General features: G+C 37.8%; 2 protein-coding genes across 4 annotated transcripts in view; one reads left to right on the top strand and one right to left on the bottom strand.

Moving 5' to 3' along the window:
- Positions 1 to 26,276, bottom strand: part of LOC146454473 (uncharacterized) — a 50,709-nt gene that overhangs the window by 13,628 nt on the left and 10,805 nt on the right. For 2 of the 3 annotated variants that reach the window (XM_085095226.1, XM_085095228.1), the window contains exons 12-26: positions 25,899 to 26,097; positions 24,144 to 24,364; positions 23,206 to 23,520; positions 22,402 to 22,704; positions 14,958 to 15,123; positions 12,303 to 12,484; positions 10,697 to 11,011; positions 9,326 to 9,619; positions 7,489 to 7,666; positions 7,080 to 7,279; positions 5,837 to 6,103; positions 4,902 to 4,943; positions 2,992 to 3,137; positions 1,281 to 1,625; positions 305 to 405 (exon numbers count right to left, since the gene is read on the bottom strand). In XM_085095226.1, coding sequence (XP_084951352.1) covers positions 305 to 405; positions 1,281 to 1,625; positions 2,992 to 3,137; positions 4,902 to 4,943; positions 5,837 to 6,103; positions 7,080 to 7,279; positions 7,489 to 7,666; positions 9,326 to 9,619; positions 10,697 to 11,011; positions 12,303 to 12,484; positions 14,958 to 15,123; positions 22,402 to 22,704; positions 23,206 to 23,520; positions 24,144 to 24,364; positions 25,899 to 26,097 — 3,274 coding nt within the window. The remainder of the gene's footprint in view (positions 1 to 304; positions 406 to 1,280; positions 1,626 to 2,991; positions 3,138 to 4,901; positions 4,944 to 5,836; positions 6,104 to 7,079; positions 7,280 to 7,488; positions 7,667 to 9,325; positions 9,620 to 10,696; positions 11,012 to 12,302; positions 12,485 to 14,957; positions 15,124 to 22,401; positions 22,705 to 23,205; positions 23,521 to 24,143; positions 24,365 to 25,898; positions 26,098 to 26,276) is intronic. The other variant, XM_085095227.1, reaches the window with a different exon arrangement.
- Positions 17,815 to 19,968, top strand: LOC146454474 (uncharacterized). Its single transcript, XM_085095334.1, has 2 exons — positions 17,815 to 18,817; positions 18,915 to 19,968. Exons 1-2 carry the CDS (start codon positions 18,729 to 18,731, stop codon positions 19,966 to 19,968), a joined length of 1,143 nt encoding a protein of 380 aa, XP_084951460.1. The 5' UTR covers positions 17,815 to 18,728.

The following is a 26,276-nucleotide window of genomic DNA, read 5'->3' as shown; positions in this document are numbered from 1 at the left end:
AAGACTTCAGGTGTTTCATCCGACTCCCGAGCACCAAGAATTGTTGTTTTACCAACTTAGAGTGTTTGAAAATCGGATGAGACTCCTTTCGTCCTGTTTTATATATTACCTCTCATACTCAGTAAAAACTTCATGAGGACAGGAAATCACTCTTTAGGAAATTTAATAATAAATTATAATTAAAAGTGGTTAACTTTCGCTTTAAATTTCTCCATGCATTATCAACGGTTTGACGCCTACGACAAAAACGAAAAGGGATGACCTCAACTTTAAATCTAGATTTAAGAGTAAGTGTATTACTAACACACTAGTTGGAGCAGACCACTGAATCCCGCCCTCAGGATAATTGTACATGACAAAAGAGTACACTCCGTCGGTTATAATGACCACCTGGAACGTGTTCATCTGGAATTTAAAAATAAATAAATAAATAAATTAATTAATTAATTAAGAAATAAAAAAAGAGAGAGTCGAAGTCAATAAAAAGACAAAACTATGGAACTCAAAAACTACATTACTGTTGATAAGGTATGTGCACATCTGCCGAATTGTTTTCATGGCAAGGTTTTCGTAACCAGTCCCTCAATTAACTATGTTCATATTAAGGAACATAACATGTAATGAACCCAATTCCAATAAGCCAACGCCATAGCATTTCGCTCACTTTATCACTTAAGTTTCGCCGAATGTAAAGCTCGTTCGAACCGTTAAATTAAAAGTAAATCTAAGAAATTTAATTCAAATGCTAACTAGGCCTCTCCTTTCGGGTTAAGATAATAGAGTAAACTGAATCTAGAAAAAATAACAGCTTGTGTCAATCAATCGGTGACGTGTACTGTCAAAGGGGCAGTGTCATCTATTTGTGATGATTGTCAAAAATATTTTTGTACCGAAACATCGCCAAAAGTGATTATCGTTTGTTCTTTCCAAGATAAATCACTTATTATTTCCTTCTCAGTGCTCTAAGTGCAATTTGTTGTCAGCGAAAAGGTACCTTGTCAAATATATTTTAATCATTTTTGACCAAAGCACAAACCGAAAATTTTCTGTGTCAGTGCCCCTTTAAGATTAAAGAGAAACGCTAATTTTAGAAACTGACAGCTTCGTCTAAAGTTTGCAAAATTTCTCATTCGTATGTGTTCATACGGTGGAGTTTTCTGATTTGTTTTTTGGTTTCAATCCGCTTGTCCATACTCGTCGTTGATAAAAAAAAAATCGAATCACACAGTAGTATGTATATACATAATAAAACAAATGTGCAAATATTAGACATATCTTACCAAATTTTGTGAAGCTACATTATATTGAAATTCCCTTGGACGTAGTTTCTCCCACGTGACAACAAGTACCCAAGATGCATTGAAATTCTTTGCAAACGGCCTGTTGTGAAGCTTCTTGACATCAGCTGACGCTTCACTCAACGTTACGTTTGAACCTGCCTGGGAGTCCGAGTACACATGATAAAACACCTTCGAAAGTCCATTGATAAACGAACTATGGCAATCTACATTGCTCCAGTATGGGGCCAACATTGCATCGTATCTCAGCCAGTATCTTTGGCCAAATTTGTATGGCCAGCGGTTAATACGTTCACTTTCAAACTGGATTGCTCCATTGCAGCATATCTGCAGGATTTTTCAAAAAATAATAAATAAATAAATAAATAAATAAATAAATAAATAAACGAATGAATGAATGAATGAATGAATGAATGAATGAATGAATGAATGAATGAATGAATGAATGAATGAATGAATGAATGAATGAATGAATGAATGAATGAAGGAATGAAGGAATGAGTAAATAAAAACTATGGTTGTGGTCAAACGCACGTCTAAGCACAGTCAATTATATGGCGTCAACCTTTACTATATGTATAGGCAAAAATTAGTGGTAGTAAAAAAGTGGCTGATCCCTAAAATGAAATCATAGCGGGATCAAAGAAAGCAATGACTTTTTTCCTTTGTTTATATCATCGTTCGAGAAACGCAAGTGCACTAACTTGCTGGCAAACGAAAATTAGGATATCGATATATGAATTACAGTTAGAAAAAAAATCACGAGAATTCGTCATGAATCATTGTAATCGCTTTCCATTGAAAAGAACCTACGGAGAAGAATCCGGCGGAATTCATATCGGGCATCGTAACAGCTTCGTTGTGAATCGAAAAAAATGAAGCATGTTCCTTTGAATAAAATTAAATGGCTAATTTAAACCAAACGTCAGAAAACACATTCCGCTCGGCTCTTCGATTTCTCACTTACGTTTCACCGTTGCGGCCTGCTTGTGCCTAACTTTAGTTAGTTTCCTTGCTCGAAATCATCGCCGGGTCACATTACCAAAATAGCTAACTGTAGTTATCGCAGTCTTAACTGCAATTAATAGCTCTGATGTAATTAAATCCTATATTACAATTTAAATAATTCATGATCCCATGCGCCTACCAAGCCCTCGATAATACCGGCCTTACGTACACACACGTTTAAACGCCTTACTGGTTCTTTTGGCTATTGAGTTTAGTGTTACCATGGCAGCCAAATTTTGACAGGCAGGAGCTTTTTTTTTTAGAACATGGAACATGCCTTTGTAAAATGAAGAAAAATATTTTTTTTTTACTTTAACTTTTTATGTTAGATCATATTAGTGCTCTTTATTGGTTTTGGTTACTTTTCACCTAACTTCGGCGTTTTACTGATTTTTTGGGAAATCGCAAAAATCAAGATTGAGGATCCAAGATGGCCGACTTTTGTGGCCGTCATCACTTCCGTTGCGGATCTCAAAGAAAACCTCTCTGTGCGTAATATCTATCCTCCAAGCCTCATCGTCATAGCTTCTATAGTTGCGAAATTATGGAGGGGGTGGGGGGGATCCGCATCCCTCTGGTCCAAAAATGAAAAAGAAAAATTTCTAGATAAGGTTAAAGAACATACAACGATGGCGAACGAATAAAGGTCAGTAATTATATGCCATTTAACCGTCAGAATGCTTACGTAAAGTTTCCTGTGCCTTTTGCCAAAGAATAACATTCCTGCGTCAGGAATAGATATTTTAAGACATTTTCCCTTGTTATTGATGTTGTACGGAATAGAAGAATCTCCAGCAGCATCTCCATAAGGGTACATCAAGGAAATCGGTTCTGGGTTAAAAAAAAAAAAAAAAAAGAAAGAAAGAAAAAACAGTGGCAGTTTGATAGTTCACTCATGATTGTAAGATCTTTACCGTCAAAGAAGACCTGCGCTCTTAAGTTAAATTGTTAGAAATAGAGTCTAAATTTCATTGCTTAGTTTAAGTACTGGAGGATTGTATTTTGATGTTTTAAACATGGATATGGTTATCGTCCACTTCTGCGTTCAAATTTTCCGCACGCCACCATTTTACTAATGGAAAATTAAAATAATGTGAACACCATACACAGTGTTATACGAATCAGTTCCTACACTAAACGTGTCCTATCCTGTCTAGGCTTTTTATGGCGTTTTCCTTTCACATCTGAGGCAGCATGGATTTCTGAAATTTGTGACAGCACAAAAATCTGTGCGATACGTATAGCACCGTAAACATAGCCTTAATAGCACTGTTAATAATACCTGTAAAGGTATACTACAGGTATACGTACTATCAGTGCAGTCTATAACTTAGCTGATAATTTCTCAACGGCTGATCTTTAGTTTTCACAGTTTTCACTTTGCTCTGCTCTGGACATAACCTAAAAATTGTGTTATACAACGCCCAAATCATATTTTAAAACGTCCCAGTTGTCTGATGTCAACTGTGTTGTCCTATAGAATATCCATGGTTTAATTTACGCGCGAAACAGTTCGTTGCATTGATGGCCTAAACTTTAGTATCTTCTTCAACTCTTTCCCCTAAAATGTTAATTCATCCTCCTCTATAAAACATTTTCTTTCGCGTTCTTTCCTTCTTTTGAAGCTTCCTAGTTTGATGTTTTTAACAGTGTATGAAATCAACTGTCGTGATGTTGTAAGTCTGTTAAGATTGATGCCGTGTACTTACATTACCTATAATAGCAAGGTTTAGCTCCTACTACCAATGGATAGCTTTCAAAAACTCATTTATATTTCATAAGCCCATCGACTAATCAAATGGTCAATAATACATTCCGTGCAGTGGGCGATGCACGTAATGCACGATGTGCACGATGTACACATGCTCATTACAAGCATTTTTCCAGGCTACGCCAAAACATATGGGTTACCAGCAACTAAACTTCTTATGCGTGGAAGCGCATTTCTGAGCACTAATAGCTGTCAATTTAATTAAGTTGTCGATTGAAAATAGTCGTCGATAACAATTTGACTTCTCTGTGGAGAACCTTAAGGAGGCTCGCAGCAGTTTTTCTGGACTTAGGGTGGCAGTTTTAAAATTGCAATCTCGCATACAAAATAGATTTCGATCTCCTTCATACTACATCATTATTTCAATATATGATCAAAGTTAATTTTCTCATCGGTTTCCAAGCAACAGCTATTACCAAAGCAACGGAAGTGGGCATAGCCTCTCATTTTAAACATTGTCGATTTTCTAAAAAATATAGTCAGACACTTTATGACGAGACTTTAAACCACTCAATTTAGAGGTGAAATTAGAAAGAAAATCTGTAAGAGCGTTTTCAAGTAAATAATGAATCAATTTTTACGGGGTGATTTTGTTTATTCCCGCATTTTCACCAATAACTCTGGCAAAATAAAACTTGACACTTTCTCTTTTTATATTAAAAGGTCTTTCCTTATAGCAAAACATTCTAAATGTATATTGAGCTTCATGGGTGTCTCCGATTTAAAGATAACTTGTACAGGAGATTGCAATTTCAAATCTTCCACCTTAAGTCCAGAAAAGCTACTGCGAGCCTCCTTAAATATGCATGTTTTCCCTTGCAAACCTTTTGTCGGCGTGATCACTGGTGCAGTAGTCGGTTTTGTATCTGTTGTTGAAAGAAAGTTGAAACGATAAATATGATTTTTGAATTTAAAATAATAATAATAAAAAATGTACTGGGTTGACAGTAGAACTTAAATCAGCCATTATTTAGACAATTATTCTATTATTACTTTATATATTCAAGTTAAGTATGCAAGACGTTGAGGAGTTTCGTACCAGAGATTTAGTTTAATCCCACTAACTTACTGAATCATTATCATGGCATGCAGTTAAATGGACTCTTCTTCTAGTATAGGTCATTTACCATGCCAACAAAATAACATGGGAAAATGCCCATTTTTTTTTTTATTTAGGTCTCATGATTAAAAAAAAAAATCACAGCTAGTATTCGTATTCTTTATTTCTTGGTAATTTCTCTAAGAAATTCCTCTTGAATACCGTCATCACTTGATCTGAACAACCACATACTGCCACGCTTATTAGAACTTTCATATCTCAAGTGTATGTCTTAATAAGATTGTATCCGTTATTTTTGGCATATCTTAGATTGTAACCGTTTTTGTTTTTGTACATCTCAGATAGTATCCGTTATTAACTGTTATTGTCACGCTTATAAGAGTGCATTGTTCTCCATTTTCAAATTTTCAAATCTGTGTATCTTTGATCGTAACCGTTATCATTTTTGTTGTATATCTCAGATTGTATGTCTGAGGTCCAGACATGGGCTTCAGGGAAGTTGTCCCATAAATTGAAAGGTCAAAGAAGCTTATCTTGTGTGCCTAGTTGAGTTGAAATTAAAAAGGGATATAATGATCACAGCCGAAACGTTCAAGCTTAAACTAAAACTCTGTTAATTAATTTGTTAAAGTGGAGAGTTGTTGAAGGAGGTTGAAGGTACTCTATGACCGAAACAAAGTAATTTATTTATTTACATACCGTTCGAGGTTTTAAAGTGTAGGTCTTGACTTCCATACGTTTCTCCATTTGGCGTATATCCAATTACCACTACCGTGTAATAAGTTAGCGCCTGCAGTGGACTTAGTGTGATATGTGTTTGTTTAGTCCTCTTGAACTCCCATACACGCTTTACATTTCTCGACTTGTAAAACACAACGTATTCCTTAATTCCTCCAGCAACAGCAGCAGGGAGCAATGTTAAAGTGACCTCATCACCCTTGATAGCTCCACGAGGAATATTGACAGCTGGTATATACAAAATTGAGACATCTTTCCTGTTAGCAGTTTCAATGTAATGATGTTCCTTTTGCTTTTCATTTGGTACGTGCAAAGATGGACGATACGGCAGACAATACAACTTACACCAGCAAAAATATATAAATAAAATAAAATTTATTAAATTTGTGGAAAAATATCATATTCTAGTTTTCAGAAAGTCAAATATTTAAAAGGAAGCTATCAGACTGATACGCCTAATGAAGAAATACTCTTTTGTTTTCATTGCTCACCACTGATGTTTTCCGTCAAAAAAGTCACTGAAACTTAATTGGGAGGGGTCTTAATGGGAGGGGTTCACATTTCAACGCATGTGCATGAATCTAAATGCTCTTTTCTCTTTCTTATCAACTTTATGGCCTTAAAAATCCCACTCAAATGTACTTCAGAAATCACATTCTTTAAGCAGTCCTAGCAAAATGACTGACGACCAAAATTCACAGAAAATGCTAATGGATTGTACTCATACTGTCGATATTGAATTTAGTGTTGACCCGTAGGATTTATTCCACGGTTGATGTGTTTAAAGTTATTCGCATGCGCAACAACCCAATCATATGAAAAAATTACCACCGAGTCACCTATTCCCTTCCGAATGGTTAGTAAACGACGAATTAAATTAAAAAGGCTTGGGTCATAGCGAGCAAAGGCGAATAAAGTGTTTTGATTCATGGACATCAGCAGAACCGTGAACCCCTCCCTTTAAATATAAATATAAAAATTTGACCCTTTAGGCGAAAGATGCAATAAAAAAAACAAACAAGAAACATATGGGTTATAGATGTAATGACATCAACCACCGTGCTAGTGAATGATTGACAACCTAGGTCCTAGAGTGCCGCACACCCACTTGTTGTTTTTTGTTTCTCTCTTTTGAACTCACTACAACACTTCCTGCAAAACTTGGCAATTTGCTTTTTTCTATAATAATCTAGTGGTTACTTACAGATCTTTGGTGTCGTGCCTACAGCAAAATAACTGGCGTTAAATCCTTGTTCCTGAAACCCGCCATCTGATCGAAAAAGCATCCCGGCGAAGTTGTTGACCTCGGTAATTAAAGCAAACGGTGGCCGATTTCCGCAATATGGAGTAGACTTAAAGACGTCAAACAGACTTCCAAACTGAATATAATCACTTCTTAAATTCCTAAAAACAATGCAGTTGAAGTTAGAACTGTCACATAGCCGATAGACATAACTTTCTTTGAAGCAGACAACCAAAACTAACTTTTTTTTTCCAGGGTTCGAATTTGAGACACTCAATCAAGAGATCACTACAAACAGTTAGACCACCTCTCTCCTACGTCATGGTGTATTGTCATTTTTCATGCATTCATATATTTTGACCAAACTTACGTGCAGTTTGGCCCTCCTTGTACGTCCTCTGTACGGAAAGTCTCAAAAGCGAGGGCAAGTCGGTACTTGAATAAATTAGGCCTTATCAACCAGGAACAATTTAATCTATTTGGATAGTTCTGTGGAAAGCCAGGGCTTGTTATTACTCCCATCCTTCTGTCAAAAATGCCTCTACAGCCTAGAAATGTCGGTTAAAGTACATTTGAGAATAATGCAAGTTAGGTATTAGGTATAAGGTATAACTATATTTAACGTTGAAACGTGGGAAGTGGTCGCCCAGTCTCCCGAGCCAGGGACTCATGTTAAAATCACTCGACTAAAGAAAGAAAAAAAAAATCATATGTAGGTTCAAGGTGTATGCAATAAAAGCAACTTGCTATCGTTAACTTTCTCAAACTCATTAATAATTCATCAAGCCAAAACAAAGGAAATCACTACCGTGGAGGAGGTTTGGAAATGTGATCTTAATTATCATAAAATTTTGTGAACTTTTGCTTCGAATTTCACCAAGAATTATCAATAGTTTGAGAAGCTATATCAAACACTTGAAAGTGTGTTTCCTCATATTTCCAAACACCTCGAAGTCGGTTAAAAAAAACCCGGTTGCGCTTTGTTTTTCCAACCTACTTCTCGGTGTTTGGAAATCGGAGGAAACACTCTTCCTCATGTTTGATACATTACTTCTCATCAATTAAACCCAAAGAGGTTATTAACTAGAAATGTTAAACGCCGACATCAAATAAAGTGACCCCAGCCACCCTCCACGGTCGATACTTTCGTTGCCTCAAGACACAGAGAAAGCATTTTTTGATGCACGACATTAACACTAATTCTGCACCGATTAAAATCTTGAATTTATTATCTAAAATTATCATTCTTACAGCATACGCTCATCAACATATGAACAGTATTTTACTCAACAATCCGTACTTAACGTTCAAACTAAGGCCTTTTCGCGTTTTGGCGTTAAAATCTGGAATAAATAGGAATTTCAGTGGAATCCAAGGAGTGGCTCTTCTCTCCACTGTTTCCAGGTCGAATTGGAATTTGGAAATGTTGGTTTTTATGGAGAGAGGAAAACCGGAGTATCCGGAGAAAAACCTTCGGAGCAGGGACGAGAAAAAACAACAAACTGGGTTACCATATCCAAACCTATCCAAAAACTCTTCTAAAAAAAACATGAGGACAAAACTAACTGAAATACTAGAACAAGAAGACTCCTATGTTGAGATAGATACCATAATTAATGAAATGAAAGATTAGAATTCCGACCGAAGTTTAGTTAGACTTAGTCTTCCTTGTTACACTTCGTTATTGTCTAGTTTTCCTCGTCACACATTATCATTGTTACTGTTGTATGTAATCTTAAATAAATAAATAAATAAATAAATAAATATTTTGTGTACAGTCTGGGTTGCCGCGATCAGCTCTTCGCTATTTGCATTGCAAGCCAGCCTAGTTGTGAATAAACTCTGTAGTGTGTGGTCTTCACATTGTTCTACAAGATAAGGAATTCCTATGTTGGTATAACGCTTTAGTGGATCTTGAATGTCCTTATTTCTCATAACGATCGCCTACCCAGATTTCTACTTGGAATTTCCTATTTTTCTTTAACTTACTAAAGACATCATCAATGTAAAAAAAAAAAAATCATAAAACAATAAAACGATGTTAAATAAATATGTGCTGCAAAGTAACAAACTTGGCAAAACGACGCAAATGCATTATAACGTGTAATTCAGTCTGAAAATTTGAAGTATACTCTAAAAGAGATCCCATATATATTGAGAAAAAGTAAAGTTGTTGAGATACAGCTATATTAAGCGTTTTACTTTACCTGGTCGAATTGCATAAGATTGACTCATCACCCCGACACCAACACGAGTAAACCCAGCAACTTTGATTTCGTAAATATCAGTGTATTTAAGATTATCACTGATTATGGTTTTCAAGGCCGTTGGTCCAACTGTTATTGTAGAATAACTTCCGTCATCCAAGATGCTTCGATGGTAAACTTTGTAACCTAGTAACATTCCGTTTACACTTTCATTTCTGATGGGGGACCAAGTTACGGTTATGGCGCTTTCGTGGGCACTTAGCACGGTCACATTACCAGGCGGTTTGCTTGGAACTACAGAACAAAACAAAAACATAAGCGTTAATAGGCTTTATGGACACTCGCCGGTCTATCCATGTCAGGACATCACTGACACGAACAGAAATTGTGTTGTGTATACACGGAAATTTGATGCAGTTGTCTCAAACTACAGGCGATGTAGACAATTGAGTTGTCACAGTGCCAGATTCTATAAGACATCTTAAGAAAGTAACCATTTCTGCAACCATTTTCTGCGTTGTGCATGAAGGCTTTTCTCAAGTGATATTTATCGAATCACTCGCCTTGGCAAGCAGTCTGTTAAGGACATGCAACACAGAAGGACCGCAACAAAGGCCTTTAGAATGCAGGGAAAGAATTCAGAAAACTTCCACTCATCTTAAAATACTTTTTGCGACAGGGACAGGCTCCCTATTTTTAATTTCAAATGTTTAGTGAAACCTCCCGTTAGCGACCACCCAAATTGTCAAGCATAGGTGGTCGCTTACGAGAGGTCAGACCACAAGGGGTCTAAATTTTGAACTCTTTAGTGGTAGCATAGTACCATAGTAGCTACAAATTTTTTTTTTAACTTTCCAAAATTATATTGCCAAAGAATTGATGGTTTGCCTGTGATAATTTAACTCAATGAGGCAAATGGGGGAAGTATATCGCGGGACACCTTGTGCCTCCGATTGTGACATTCATGTTCCCTGAACTACCCAAGAATGTACATTTGATAATTTTACAAAGGCAAAATTGTCTAACTCCTGACAGGGAATAGATATGAGGAATTTTGTCGCGTATGTGACAAGCGGTCGCTTGCGGTGACGTTAATAACAAAAGAAAATTCCAAACTGTCATCTCTTTAAGTGGTCGTAGTCGCCTACGAGAGGTGGTCGCTTACGAGAGGTTCCAAGTGCTCCCTCAAGAGAGGTGGTCGCAAGGGGAGGTTCGACTGCATTAACTTTACTTGTGTTGTAACGTCAAACGTGTAGTTGTCATTATTCGGTTAACAATTGATAAGTTCACATTACTGTGCTAATTAATCCTTTTGGGCTTTTCCAAAGTTAAGAGGAAAAAAATAACATACTATAGCCTTATGTTATTTACCTCCTTCTGGGGTTCTAATGGTGCGTTTCAGACTTCCTCTGAAACTTAATGCTCCACTTCCATTATGCATCGTTACAGCCAAGACTTGAACATTGTATTCGGTGAGAGCTCTCAGCTGACGCACTTGTAAGTCTGTCTGATTAGTGTTATTGGCTGTTACAACGATCGGACCAGCTTCGTAACCTATCGGAGTACATATGACAGCATACAAGTAGAGAAGGTATGAGGGATCAGGAACATAGTGTGTCCACACGACCTTTATGCTTGACGAATTTATGTCGGAGATGCTGATGTTCCAGCTGTCCACTTGATGAGCTGAAAGGAATTTAACCATAAAAGAGATTAATCGCATGGTGATTTATCAGATATCAGTGCCTTACCAATTGAAAGCTAGTACACAAACTAACAAGAAATTCGGAAATTCGTAGTGGCGAGGAGCCTCAATTTCAAAAGTTTCTCTTGGTTGACAATCATGTGACTGCATTAACGGTGGATTCACGTGACACCTGACTCCACAAACAGACTTATTTGAAAGTCCATATATCTTGGGGTAAGGGCCATTTGAATCTGTTACTATGTAATGTCTGGCTGCTTTGTGGTTAATATTTTGGTTCAGAGAAAAATTGCACCGAGATTCTGCAGTTCTGTTCGCTGTTCAAGGTTCACCTGAGTGACTCGCCTTCACGATTGTTATAAGAATTAAGAATGCAGGCAATGCTTTGAAAGTGCTTTTGTTGGTTTGACAACTGGATACAGCCATATAGACAATTACTTATTAAAAGAAAATTTTCACCAAATTTTGTGATTATTAAGATCACATTTATAAACCTCATTTACGGTGGCGATTTCCTCTGCTTTATCACCATGAATAATTAAAGTACGTATGAAGTAAAAAACGTATGATTATTTGAAAGGCATTTCAAATTGACTCATAATGGCGTTTTCGTTTCTAAAATACCTTTCCTCGTTCCAGAATCATTCAATTTTTTTTCAAAAACTGTTGACGTCACAATTAGTTTCAGTACAAAATCAAGAATAAATCAGGAAATATTGCAAATATCTCCATTGTTTTACCAGTATACGAGAAAAAACACGCAAAGTGCCCATTTTGCCCTACGTCTCACCACCAGCTCATTGTGAGTAAATGACGTCTGATTAAGACAAAAGTGAGAACGTCAATCGAACATAAAAAAGTCCCGAAAGCAAAATTGTAGCCATGGCAACAGCAAAGGACGCGTCATTCAGTGTCTTACCTGAGGTACATTGCTGGTGCCAAGCCAATATTTCCCGACATATTCTTGATTTCGTGATTTACAGTTTGTACTGAAGCCATTTGTGACTGTATCAGTTTTTGAACAAAACAGAATATCCTGGAACCATGGAATATGATTCACAAACGAAAGCGCCATTATTCTTCACTTAGAATGACTTTTCAGATACGCATAAGTTTACTATTTACTATTTTCGTGCGTAGGTACTTTAATGGGTTTTGGAGAATTTCCTTTCTAGAGTACTTAATCTCGTCATCGATGTGTCCCTTAAGCACGCTGTGTCATCCAATTCCTAGGAATGGTTTTCGGCCAATATACAAATTGCTTAGCCTTACCGTCTACGATCGATTCATTCAGAACAACGTAAGAAGCTTGAAATCCTGGCCAGCCACTTGAATATCGAGTGGATAGATATTCGATGCGTAGCTTGGGTGCTAATATGCTAAACGGACCTTTTTCACCACAGTGACGTTCCGGTATGGTACCGCTAGCATCTCTTACAGAAACGTAGAAGCTTCTGAAATGGAAAAAATGCAATTTGACGTTAACAAAATTTGATAGTAAGAGATAAGTTTTTTAAAAGACAATTTTATATACAGCTACTTCAATTAACGTTGTCGGATCAAATCTTGAAGCTTAAAGACATCTTCAAAGAGGCTGCCACCTCATGCACTTGATATCCTAAGATTTCTTTCATCCAAATGGCTCGCCATCGTATATCTTCACTGGACGGACGAGGCATAGCTGATTTTGATTAACTTATGCATAAAAAAATCCACAGAATATTAACGTCTTGTCTTACAGCTTTATGCTTTGATCCGACAACGTTAATTGAAATAATTGTATAGCTAGATAGATACTTTATTATAAAACACCATTGCAGCCATAGGCTGAATTACGGGATATTTACAAGTTCTGATAATAAAAAAGAGAAAATAAGAAAATTATTTACATCTTAAAAACATGGCTAAAAATATAATAACAAAGAGGAAAAGAGAAAATATCTACATCTTATAGACATGGCTAAAAATAAAACTGTTCTTCAAACGCTCGGTCTTACATAGGGGGAGAGTGAAATCACTTTTGCGTCTCAGTGCATATTTACAACTCTTCCTTTGAGGGAGGAGGCTATGGAGACTGTGGGTGGGGTTACAGACGAGAGTAGTATAAACAACAGAGTTAATGTTTGCGGGCGAATATTTTTCTGGCGCAACTCAGGTTAATGTGAGCCCTTACTGCAAGCGAACATTAAGAAGGGCTAAACATGTTTATACCAAAGAGCATCATCTGTATCACCGTAACAATTTCAGAAGATTTAAGAGAATAAAGCGTATCTTGAACCGTTTATTTAAACGAGATTTAAGAAGAAGAAGAAGAAGAAGAAGAAGAAGAAGAAGACGATGAAGAAGAATGAGGAACTTTATCAGATTAAAATCACTTGGATTAAAACATTGCTTTCTTTTCAGATTTTAAGGTCGGTGCACACATGCGTAAGAGACTCCAGGAACCTTTCCACAAAATTCCACAAGGGGATTTCATCGATGACTGACGCCTTAACCCTGGCCAAGTGTGTGTCCGTTGATTTTATGTAAATTGGATATTTTGGAATTGGAACTTTTAACTTGTAAATAGCTGGGAATATGTTATTATTATTATTATTATTATTATTATTATTATTATTATTATTATTATTATTATTATTATTATTATTATTAGCAGTATTATTATTATTATTTTTATTATTATTATTATTACTTTTATAATGACATTTGTTTTTTCTTTAAAAAAATTGTGCTTGAAAATAGTCTTTTAATCGAAATGAATTGTAAATAGGTTTTAATAGTTTTTTTTCTACTTTTAACTTGTAAATAACAATAATAATAATAATAATAATAATAATAATAATAATAATAATAATAATAATAATAATAATAATGGCCGCCCAATCATTGTTTAGGATATCTAGGCATCCAGAAGTTTTTACTGCCATTTATAATAGTAATAACAATAATAATTGCTTTAATGTTGACGGGGAAAAAATCCCGCAAAATTACCCTCAATAATCCTTACTTAAGCAATTTGTTATTCTCCATCTCAAAAACAATAGTTTAATGTAGTGACATATAAAATAAAGGAGTATGGTCAAGAGGCGAATTCAAAGAGAAAATGAAAAGCATATTTATTTCCAGCCCTGATGCCTTGACCTGATTTGACCTTGACCTTAACTTGTCTATCTCTATCTCCTAAAATATGCTGTTTTGTAATGAGGCATAAGAAAGAAACTGTTAAATAAACCTATTTGGCCCAAAGGCCTCAGATAATTTTTGTCTCCTTTCTGGGGACTGAATTGGTTTACGTCTTCAAACCGTAGAATTTTGTATGCATTGGAATTGAAACTAATTTTCATTATAGAAACTTTGCACTCAAACCTCGCTTCCTTTACAATGAGGTTCGCAGCAACTCGGAAATGGCCTATTGGGCTGTGATTTGAAAAAGTCTCAGATTAATTTACCGCAAATTCAAACAATCGTCTTCTTTTTTAGCAGTGTATTTTCATAAATATTACATGAAATAACCAGAACGTTTGAAAGACTTGTTACTCCACTCTAAGACCACAGTAAAAGTAAATAGTGAAGGTACTCTGTGAATTCCACAGTTTTCTCACCTAGTAGATCATCATTTCCTCATTGCACCAGGCGTTCTCCCGTTTTTTTTAATCATATCATGTTACGCTATCTGAAAGCAATGGCTACCCGAATGTTACGCCTACCCCAATAATGCGGCACCGTATTCGACGGGTGGGCCATTAATTTGGCTGGTTCTTTTACTGTTCGGTAAGTATGTCCTCGCATTTTTTTTTTTTTTTTTGTTACATTTCATGTGGCAATCGTACGATACACACAAATGACATTCGTTGACAAACTGACCCTCAACAATGTGTGACCTACGATTGCCACATTTTTGCATGCAAGAGCTAAAGAGCAGCATACCCGCATTCGTAGGAAAGTGGAAGATTAAAGCGTTGAAAGGTGAGAAGAACGGTTTTGTTTCCACCCTCAGGGGAAATATCCCAAGTGCAATCCGAATACTCGATTCTGTAAGGAAATCCGCGGCTTTGGATTACGCCTGAACTGTTGCGTATGGCTGCGCCACATTCTGCAAAGAAAGAATAAAAAGTTTATTGAGTGCGTAATAAAAATTGACGCTTTTATTAGTAAGTGTTGTCACCATATACTAAAACACCTACAAAAAAAAATTGTAAGGGCAGGAGGGAGAATGATTTTTCCCTCGCGTAGGTGTGGAGACAACAGGAATTCAAGCTTGTCAGGGACCAGTTTGTTGATTTTTTGTCCTTGAAGTTATGACAAAATTAATTTAACTTTCAGAAAACTAAAAATTCATAATAGAAAGAAACAACAGGAGAAAAAGAACATCCAATAATATTGAGCCTGCCTCAGAGATCACGTTACCGAGGGACAATGTGAGCTGCTGTTGAATGCCAGGGAAATTATCAATCTTCGCTTGAGAGTTGTTTGTTTGATTTGAATTGTTTGTAGGATTTCACATGACCGGTGCTTAAGACAAAAATGTGTTGGAAGTCATGGATATTTTCACATAAAAATACGTGACGGGTAACGATTAACACCGAGTTATCTTGTTAAACAGGAACATACATACATACATACATCTTTATTTAACAATGCAGGTTAAAGTGATCGGCAAGACCGAAGTCCTGATGTGGACCTGCCTAACTACAGCTAATTAATCACATTTAAATATACAGATTAAAATTAGGAAAACAGAGAAAAACATCTTCTCAATAAATCAAATTATTTAAGTACAAACAAAAATATTAATTTCGTATCTAAAAGTATAGAAAGTCATGGTTTTCATTGAAACACAGCAGGAACCTCTAGCAAAATTTATGCTATTCAGAAGATGCTTGTTTGTCTTCAGCCCAATCTTGAACGATCTTTAAAAGTTTCCACATTCCTTCATATGATGCGGAAGAAGATTCCATCCATGCTAAGGCGGCTCTGTGTTTAAAAGAACACCTGCCAATTTCAGTTCTTGGTCTTAGCACTTCTAAATTTAAAGAATTTCTTACGCTGTAATTTAATTTTGCCTTTGAAATTGAGGAAGTCCCGATATGAAAGGGGCCTGGCCAGGCCATTCTCCTCTTAAGTTGTCAATCAACCATCAGAGAGCAAACAAGTGACAAACTGCATGTGCCCTTTTCGTCTGCTTAAAATTGGCTTCGTTTTCAGAATAACTTTTGTTAAACAAATTAGAACTTGATATCTAATATTATAAAATTTTGAGGCATATTTTTCAGAGCTAGGACGCTTGAGTCAACAACTTGTCACGACTGAGAAGCGTCTAAATTTGCATCTTACGCCCCCAAAGGTGTGAGATAAAGGAGGGGCTTGCCCTTTTATAGGTTAACTTCTTGTTTAAGAGACGATCGAAATAAATGCTTTTTCCTCGCGAAGCGAGGTTAATAAATTTGTCGGGCCGAGCCGGCGCGAGCGGAGCTAAGCCGCGCGAATCGAGCGAAAAATATATTTATATATTTCGTTGAAGGTGTCCGCACTGTTGCCTAGCAGCAGTGAAAAACAAAGTATGAATGACGTCAGACTGTCTGGCGTCGTCTGGAGCAAAATTTGCATACATCGGGAAAGCTTGCGTGCCGGGTCAAATTTCAACTGCAATGTTCATCAATATTCACTGGATACAGAACTATCTCTCCAGAATATTTTCCCTGTCTTCCAGAAATCTTTTTTCGGGAAAGATTACATTGAAGAAATAACATGTTTTGTGGCCGCAGTAAAATAATTTTCCGTGGGAAATAAATTTATCGAACACGACAGCGCTTCACGCACGTTGTTCATTTCGTTGCGTCAGAAATAGATTTTCAACTGCAAACTAGCCTGTGGAACCTCGAAAAGACCATGCTCATAAAAATAGTTGCTATCAGTCAGAAACCTTTTAATCTCCTCATTTGATGCTACAATACGAGTAAAGAGGGCTTTCCACCCAGCCCCAGCTTTCGAGGTTTTGCGAGTCACGTATTTCTAGTAAAATATCTTATGCAGCTCCCGTTCTAACCCAATGGCACATTTCCTGTTCTAAATGAAATCTCAGTTTGGAGTGGATAAGCTACTTAAGTAAATGAAAATCCACATTGAAGCAAAAAAATTGAAAGTCCAATATTTCCTTTGTAGAATACCATGGTTTACTCCAAAACAGCTTTCGGACAAAAAAAATTTCGGACCAAATAAAAAGTTAAGTTCAAGATTTTTTCCATATTTTACTATCCTAACATTTCCTATAAATATTTAATTGTGGATATTACTGCAATTTTAGGCGTTTTGTAGCAAGCAAACCGTTTGATGCTTGTTTAACATCTTTAAAACATCAAATTATCGTCTTGTTCGTAACGACATTTAAGATGAAACGCGCAGCCTTGCAAAATATTAATTTTTATGCAGTTTGCCATTTGTTTTGTGCTGTTTTCGAAACAAAAAAAGTCGTTGGCATTGTTTTTTTTTTTTTTTTGAGATTGAGCGGTCTAGACTGAACTGTGTTGAATAGATTTAATACAATTAATGCTTTGCATCGTACCATTGTCTTAAGTCTGAAATTTTTATTAAAACAGGTGAAAAAGCAAGCCCAAGTTTTTCGCCCGAAACTTATATGTCGCAATATTTTCGTGGTAAGAGCAGCGTAACCCTGTTATGTCTTTATTGTGTCTATGTCCATGTCTATATATGTTACATCTATGAAAATAATTCAGATAGAAAAATTACCACATAAAAATTGTAACAAATAGATTTGTTTTCGTTTTATACCACAGGCTAACCAAGCGCACTATTAGTAATCACGGACGTGACTCTTGCTGATAAGCGGTGTTGTGTTACAAGTATTTCGAAATATTCGATCTATAAGGGTTTGTATGGGAACTCAACGGTTTTGCTTCGAAAATTCATAAAAGTGTATATTTTGCAAATAAAATCAACTTACCCTTTTCCCTTGTGTATTACTTGGCGTTTGCTGGCTCCTCAGGTCGATCTGGTGCGATTTCAGCGAGTTATCGTCATTTTAGTTTTCACTGCCGATACTGTCCACTATAAAAGAAGGGAAGGCTGGAGACCTCTGAGCGAACCCTCGCCACGCGAAAGCCAATAAATTCTAAACAATTCAGCTTCAGCTCCCAGAGTTGCCACCAGTGAGGCCGCAGGTTAAAGGTCTACCCGTGAGATTCGTGCTAGCGTCCAAATTCCCTTTCACGGGCTCTAAAAGGGCTCCGTTTTGGAGCGATTCTGACTATCTTCGCTTCGCCATTATGCGCGCTCCCAACGGCTGTCCTACGAAATTCGAACACTCAAGCTTAGCAACCGCGTCACAGAGACAAAATGGCATTCACCCGAGGGGAGGGTCGTTACTTCTGCCCTCGTGCAAATTGACACCGTCGGGGAGCCGGTGCGTGTAATTCGAACGGAGACCACACGCGTGACCTGTCACTTGAAAGTTAACTTGAAACCGCAAAAGGTTTTATTCCTCTGTCACGGATTTACGCAACTCGTTAACGGTTTCAACGGTTCAGACACTGTTCAAATTATCTCTCGCAGATAATCAATTCCTCTAGTTGTTTTGTTTTATCAAGATATTTTATACAACAGTTCTTTTAAGAGCTATAGTTATTTTGGCCTTACAAATTGCGGGATTTTCGAGTTATTTCAAAATCCTATCCGATAACGATGTTGTCAAAGTCGGCTAGCCGCAACGAGGATTACCCTCCAAAGAAAAAACGGAAATCTCTTGGCTATTCAACAGACTGGAAAATATGGTAAGTCTATTTATTCAAGGAAAAATTTAAATTGAGAAATTCAAATCATTTCAGACAATGTTGGTCATGACGGTAACCGTGATACTCCTTTTCCTAGGATTATGACTTATTATGAATATCATGAAGGTTCCTTTACCGTTTGTCAAGACATCATCGACCACGCTGACAGTCACAAGGAAAATGTAAATTGTCCACCATTAGGTCATTCTTCTTTGGGTCTGATTGTTCAAGATGCCTGGGATGGCAATGTCACAAAAGCGAGGAGAGGGCCACGTAATTATCAACAAACTGTATACTTAAATATGCAGAAAAAGCCATCATCCCGCATTAGTCCTTTAGTTGAAATCACCAACACTCTAATGGATGAACTATGCGACCTAGTTATTCCCCAGGAATGGAAGATGGTGCAAAACAACCAACATTGCATATGTTTTGTGCGTATGGAAAAGTGGGAGTTTAATAAGGTTAGAGCGTCAACAGAGATTGTTGTCACAAGGCCAGAAAATTCTCCCAATGCCATTATCACAATTAGAGCGCATGGATGCGAAAGGGACATAAGTGATGTTGCTGGTATTCAATCTCTGCCAATAAAAGAACGAGTGGGCATTGTTATAAATTATGTCGAGAAGTCGTCCTTTTGCTCTGGAATTTCACTCCTCGTTGGAGAGTCCCTCCAGGTTTTTGTCCCACACGTCAACGGAACCTTCAGAGATTTGGAACAAGGAACCACAGCCGAAGAAGAATCAAAGGCTTACTCTTTAAAGTGTAAAGTGTTCTCCCCTCCAGATTCAAAGTGCCCGGAGTGTCGTCACTTGTTAAAGCTACACCAAAGTAAAGTTAAACGCAGGCAAAAACGAGAAGGCATCCATACCAAATGCAATAAACGGTATCTGAGTAAGGAGGAGGTTGTTCTTCAGCTCCACCATGAGCGAAAACGACGGCTCAATGCTGAAAAGAGGGAGAAGTATTGGAAGGACAAGTTCAATGATGAGTCCATTGAGATTGAAAGTGGGGATAATGATGACCTTACTAGCATGTTCCAAGGACTTTCCAAGGAAAACGTTCCCGAAGAAATGGCTTGCCTCTGGGATCAACAACAACGTATCATAAATACAGCAAGCAAGCGTGGCTACAGGTGGCACCCTAAGTAAGTATAACATTGGTTTCCCTTGATCGACAGTAATTTTTATTAGCAAGACCCCTTCTGACTAAACAGTCGCATCAAATGAATAGTCTCGCCTGGGCAAAGATCACACCCAATTACTGCTTTAATGCTATGTATTGCATTGATTTACATCTTTTCACCCTTCCCTTCGCACACAGCATCAAAGCGGATGAAATCGCCATCCAGAAGATCCAAGCGGGCACGATTGAATAAGAGGACCGCATTTTTCTTGAAGAAGATATGCACTGCTATCTCTTCGAGCTTGGCATCGAGCCTTCTGGATAAAGTAGCGAGAAACTGAGCCGATTCACTCGTACATTGCCCATAGCGAACATCTGCCAACGCCTTTAAAAAACTGCTGTTGCCTTCCGACTGTCGCAACAATTTGGTAAGCTGGAATCGGTGCGGTATTGCATGTTTAAAGACATTAGAAAGAAACATCAGTTCACCGGCATCAAAAATATTTGGCACTGGCCGCAATTGCAGGAACTCGCCAACTACGATCATTTGTGTACCAGCGAACGGAAAATTACATCCTTCAGAAGTTGCGTGATGTGCGGCATTTGCGAGCTCCAGCATTCGTGCACTAGACATACTTGCCTCATCCCAGATAATAACGTCAACACTCTGCAACTTCTCAACGACTCGAACATCACTAATAGCGCGAGCTATAAGCATATCTGATGGCATGTCCGCTGCGCCAAGACCATAGTACGAGTGAACAGTTGAAGCCACACCACGTTCATAAACCTGGCAGGCGACACCACTCGAGCAAATTAAAGCCACTTTCCTGCCACGCTGCTTGCAATCGTCTCTGATGCAGTTAACCACCCATGATTTGCCGGTTCCCGCTTGACCTGTAATCAATATATTATGTCCATTCCTGGCAAACTGAAAAATTTCCTCCTGTTCTTCGGTCAAATTCGCGTTCATCGGAAAGCGACAACCTTTGAAACATTCACTGATAAATCCGATAAAAGATAAACGTAGATTGATTTACTCCTTTCCTGTCGTAAAGAATTTCTTTGATACGCAAATCGATTTCTTGCTTCCGACGGTGCGAAGACCGCGTGCCAGGTAAACTTTTCCTCCACGTGCACTAAGTGACAACACAATTAGCATTTCGGCTTACAAGGGACCCTGCTGGGAATTTCCCCCACAGGCCGGTAAACAAGCTGAATAAAAAATTTTCCTTCAAGCATTTTTATTAAAAAAAAAAAGACTTCTCTTCTGATCTAAATGTAAAATTTCACAGCGATTTGTATCTTTCAATAAATTAAAAATTAAAAACCGAGAAGTCCATTTTTAAAATGTTTCAAGTGACAGATCACGAGTTGCGTAAATCCGTGACAGAGGAATAAAACCTTTTGCGGTTTCAAGTTAACTTTCAAGTGACAGGTCACGCGTGTGGTCTCCGTTCGAATTACACGCACCGGCTCCCCGACGGTGTCAATTTGCACGAGGGCAGAAGTAACGACCCTCCCCTCGGGTGAATGCCATTTTGTCTCTGTGACGCGGTTGCTAAGCTTGAGTGTTCGAATTTCGTAGGACAGCCGTTGGGAGCGCGCATAATGGCGAAGCGAAGATAGTCAGAATCGCTCCAAAACGGAGCCCTTTTAGAGCCCGTGAAAGGGAATTTGGACGCTAGCACGAATCTCACGGGTAGACCTTTAACCTGCGGCCTCACTGGTGGCAATTCTGGGAGCTGAAGCTGAATTGTTTAGAATTTATTGGCTTTCGCGTGGCGAGGGTTCGCTCAGAGGTCTCCAGCCTTCCCTTCTTTTATAGTGGACAGTATCGGCAGTGAAAACTAAAATGACGATAACTCGCTGAAATCGCACCAGATCGACCTGAGGAGCCAGCAAACGCCAAGTAATACACAAGGGAAAAGGGTAAGTTGATTTTATTTGCAAAATATACACTTTTATGAATTTTCGAAGCAAAACCGTTGAGTTCCCATACAAACCCTTATAGATCGAATATTTCGAAATACTTGTAACACAACACCGCTTATCAGCAAGAGTCACGTCCGTGATTACTAATAGTGCGCTTGGTTAGCCTGTGTTTATACCGACTTACTTCTTTCTTTGTGACTATCTTTCTTCTACTGTATACACTACACAGCTGCACTACACTGCACTGCACTACACTACACTACACTACACTGCACTGCAGTGCACTACACTACACTACACTGCACTACACTACACTACACTACACTACACTACACTACACTACACTACATTACACTACACTACACTACACTACACTACACTACACTACACTACACTACACTACACTACACTACACTACACTACACTACACTACACTACACTACGCTACACTATACAGCCGTCTAAAAAGACAGCTATATGGTGCTTGTAACGTTCCTGTACATGTGTCATAACAGATGACTTACTTGTCGTAATCCAACTGTCATAACTTTGGGCTGCTTCTCCTTTAGATGTGAAGGGCTTAACCCACATTCTATAAGTGGTGCTTGATCGTAGTCCAGAAATCCTCATTTCCTGTATTTCAGGACCTACAGTTATATTTCTTACGTAGCCCCAGTGGTAGTAGTAGTAGTAAGCGATTGAGATATGAATTCGATATCCTCGCAGTATGCCTCGGACATCGCGCTGTGAAATCCTTTGCCACTTGATAAATACTGTACTGTAATCAATGACGTGATAGTACCATATATAAGAGCTTCTTGTTGGTACTAGGAAAAAAACATATTAAGCAGCTTTCTATAGTAATGTATCTAAGAACAAACTCGCAAAATACTTGGATGAGAAATATATATTTGCAACAGTGACCAGGTTTTCGAGCGATATTTCAAAGAAAGGAACGTTATCATAATGTATAGGGAAACAATTCAGATAGAAAAGTTACCATTTGAAAATTTTAACAAATAGAATTGTTTTCGTTTTATGCCGACTTACTTCTTTCTTTGTGGCCCTCTTTCTTCAATTGTTTTCTTTAATTTGTTTCATTCTCTTTTTGCCGTAGCCTCGACTTTAATATACTTTGTGCAAGTCCGTTAATGTGGAGTCTAGTCAGGGGCCTGTCTCGCCACTGCATAGCTAATTAACACACTTTGGGCGCCAGAAGAAGTCGACTTATGGCAAGTCTACGGTGCTCTTATCTCTTGTTTCTAGCCGTTTAATTATCCTTACTTCATAGAAAAAAAACAAACATCATGAAAGATCAGTGGTTTTACCTCCTTCTTCTGTTTGTTCCTGACTCCAACCAGTATTTCCACGCTTGCTTTCGTCAGTTAAGATGGCAACTACAATTAAGCTGTAGTTGGTGAAAGGCAGTAGTCCTGAAATCGTGACGTGGGTTTTATCTCCTGGCAACCAAAGCGCACTGTATACCGGTCTTACCGGGTTGGCTGGATTGCTGTTGTACAGTATTAAGTATTTTTTAACTGATGACACGCCTAAAAAACCACTTGGAGGTTTCGTCCACCTTAAGTGGATTGATGAATCGCTTACGTTGAATCGTACCCCTGTCCACGTATGTAACTCCCTCCCTGGTGAAAAGACAAGATAGTTAAATTTAACCAGAAATTTAACCAATTTTACCGTTTTACCAAACTGATTTAAAGATTGATATTGAAATATATTACGTCTTGCGAGAAGGTCATTATGATTGGACAAAACGGCCTTGTGCATGCTGTCCTGTCACGTGATTGACCTGTTCGTGGTGGTGTAGCGGTATATATCGAATTTTATTTTGACTATTCACGTAAGACCACAGGAAACCCAAGCCAGCGTCGGAGCGTGTTCTAATTAATTAATTGCCGGTGGGTCGATGACCTTTGAGAGCAAGCCGTATTAGGTTAAAGGCGGCCGTTGAAAATTTAAGCGCGTTATAAGACTCTCTGTAAGGAATAAATTATTGTCTATTTGAATTCGAACGTTAAATAATGCTAAATATCAACTTGCATTCTATCGTTTGGGGATTACTTCACCGTTTTAAGCATTCTTTGAAATCACTCGCTCTCTTGTGATGCGAGCTTAGGATGTCTGTGGTTAGACGCTTGACTCTTTAATGTCCAAGCAATTTTTGTAAAACTTTTTTTCCATCTTAATGCAGTGTGTGTAACTCCTTGTGCATTATTCTATTTCCTTGCTTGAAAACACCATGTCCTACCTGTTATAGTGGTTATATTTTCAAATTCTGATCTGTAATGTGCCAAGATTCTTGAACGATTAAGAATGGGATGGTATCTGAAGTATTCAAAACCATCTGCAATAAGATTCAGGTCACCTCCTTCAATCAGAAAAGTCTGGTTTGTTATTTTTCCACAAATTTCCAAGAGATCCTCACTTATCTTTTCTTTAGCAGGGGGGATAAAAATACGAACGCCTCCACTAAAATCAAAGAAAAGACAGACATAAATTAGAATAGCATTCCTTATTAACATGATTAAGGCACTCTTAACAAAAGGCTAAGTGGAGGCGCGGTAGCGTAGTGGTATGCGCGTCGGACTTTCGATCGGACGGTCGAAGGATCGGTGGTTCGAGGCCAGGTTGGTCTCTTCATTGCTGTGTTGTTTCCTCAGACAAGAAACTTTGTTCCACATTGTCTCTCGTCACCCAGGTTTAAATATGGGTGCCGGCGACATACTGCTGGGGGTAACCAAGCGATGGACTAGCATCCCATCCAGGAGGAGTAGCAATACTCCTAGTTGCTTCATGCTACAGAAACCGGGCTAAGCTCCGACCACGTGGGCCACTTAATTAGATTCTAGTGCGACTTTACCTTACCTTACCTAACAAAAGGCTAAAGCAGAAAGCAAGGCTAAATATCTCAAATTATCTCAATTCAGCAGCCTCAAGGAAGAGTTTGGGGGATATTAAGTAAACTATATTCTTATATACCTAGACTTTCTCTAAACAAAACGAGTGCTGTCATTGGTTGATCCTTGGTCACGTGCCCTTGATCAAATACAAATATATCCCGACCGGGATACAATTCAGTTCAGTTGAACATTGCCCTCTCAGTTGTTTGTTTGTTTGTTTTATAGGGATTTTTGAGGGAAAGTCTTAATTATATAACAAAGTACTAATGTATGGCCCTTCAGGAAACTAGTTAGTTTTGTTTTCCCTCGAAAAGAAAACTAACTGTTTCCCTCGGGACCATACATTGAGCGTATATAGTTGGCCATACAGAAAGGCTTCGCTCAAGATGTTCAGCCTCGTGCTAACCAAAATGGAAGCAAAAATTTAACAAGTTAGCAGAAACACCTGTGAACCGAAAGCGTAAAACCTAAATACAGTTATAACAATTGTAGGAAAACTGAACAGGAAGTCTCAATAATTTTCTATAACGTAAGGAATAGTCTTGTTTTAAAGTATACGAAAGGATGCACTTTTTTGTTTCTTTTACGCGAAAGGCATTTCGGTGAGATTTGGTAATTTTAAGGGTTATGGGCTTGATCACCAAAAATAGTTACGGCAAGCAACTTTCTCGAATGATTTTAAGACATAATTGAATCGCCACAGTTTGAAATAAATTAATTTTAAGTAAGACAGCACTTGGTGTTTTAAATTTCTTCTCGTTATTATTGCAGCTAGATAGATAGATAGTTGATAATAATTAATTTGTAGTTGATGGAATTACCGTGTATCGTATCGTATCGTATCGTACAGAGAGCTCTCTGATGAAACCTCGTTCCCTCGTTTATTATTCCTCCCAACTCCCTCTCACCCCCCCCCCCCCCTTCCCCCCTTGAAGCTGGCCCCGCTGACTGTTTGAAGCATGGTATTAAAGTATAGCGTTGTAGTATTGGATTAGTTTCAATCCGAGTAAGTGTTTAGATTACTTAAAGGCGTATAAAAGTGTTAGGAAGATAAATTTGTCTTTAAATTTAATTAACGATTTTTTTCAGTATTACATATTTACCTGCAAGACCCGTCATGGTTTCTTATACCGAGTGAAACGTCCACAAATGTCAGCCATATCATTGACGTGTTGAATTGAGGATTAATAATCCAATAGCAGCGTGTGTCATCACCTCTGCCATAACCAGCCGTAGGAGGACTATTCGGATAGTTAACACTGGAGAAGAAACCGTTTTCGTCGTCAAGGTAACCACCACACACTATAAAACAAACGGGAAAACAAAATGTATCAATACTGACCGCATTAAATAAAGTCAAGCATTACATGAATTGACCAATTAAACCATGTAAATGTAAAAGCTATATTTGTTTGCGAAATAAATGCAAAAAATCAAAAAAAAAAAAAAAATAAAAGGAAAAAAAATTCCAACAGGGTGGA

Source organism: Pavona decussata, unplaced genomic scaffold (genome assembly GCF_977016875.1).
Source record: "Pavona decussata unplaced genomic scaffold, jaPavDecu1.1 SCAFFOLD_300, whole genome shotgun sequence".
In the NCBI taxonomy this organism is placed as follows: domain Eukaryota; kingdom Metazoa; phylum Cnidaria; class Anthozoa; order Scleractinia; family Agariciidae; genus Pavona; species Pavona decussata.
This window is presented reverse-complemented; position numbering and strand designations above follow the sequence as displayed.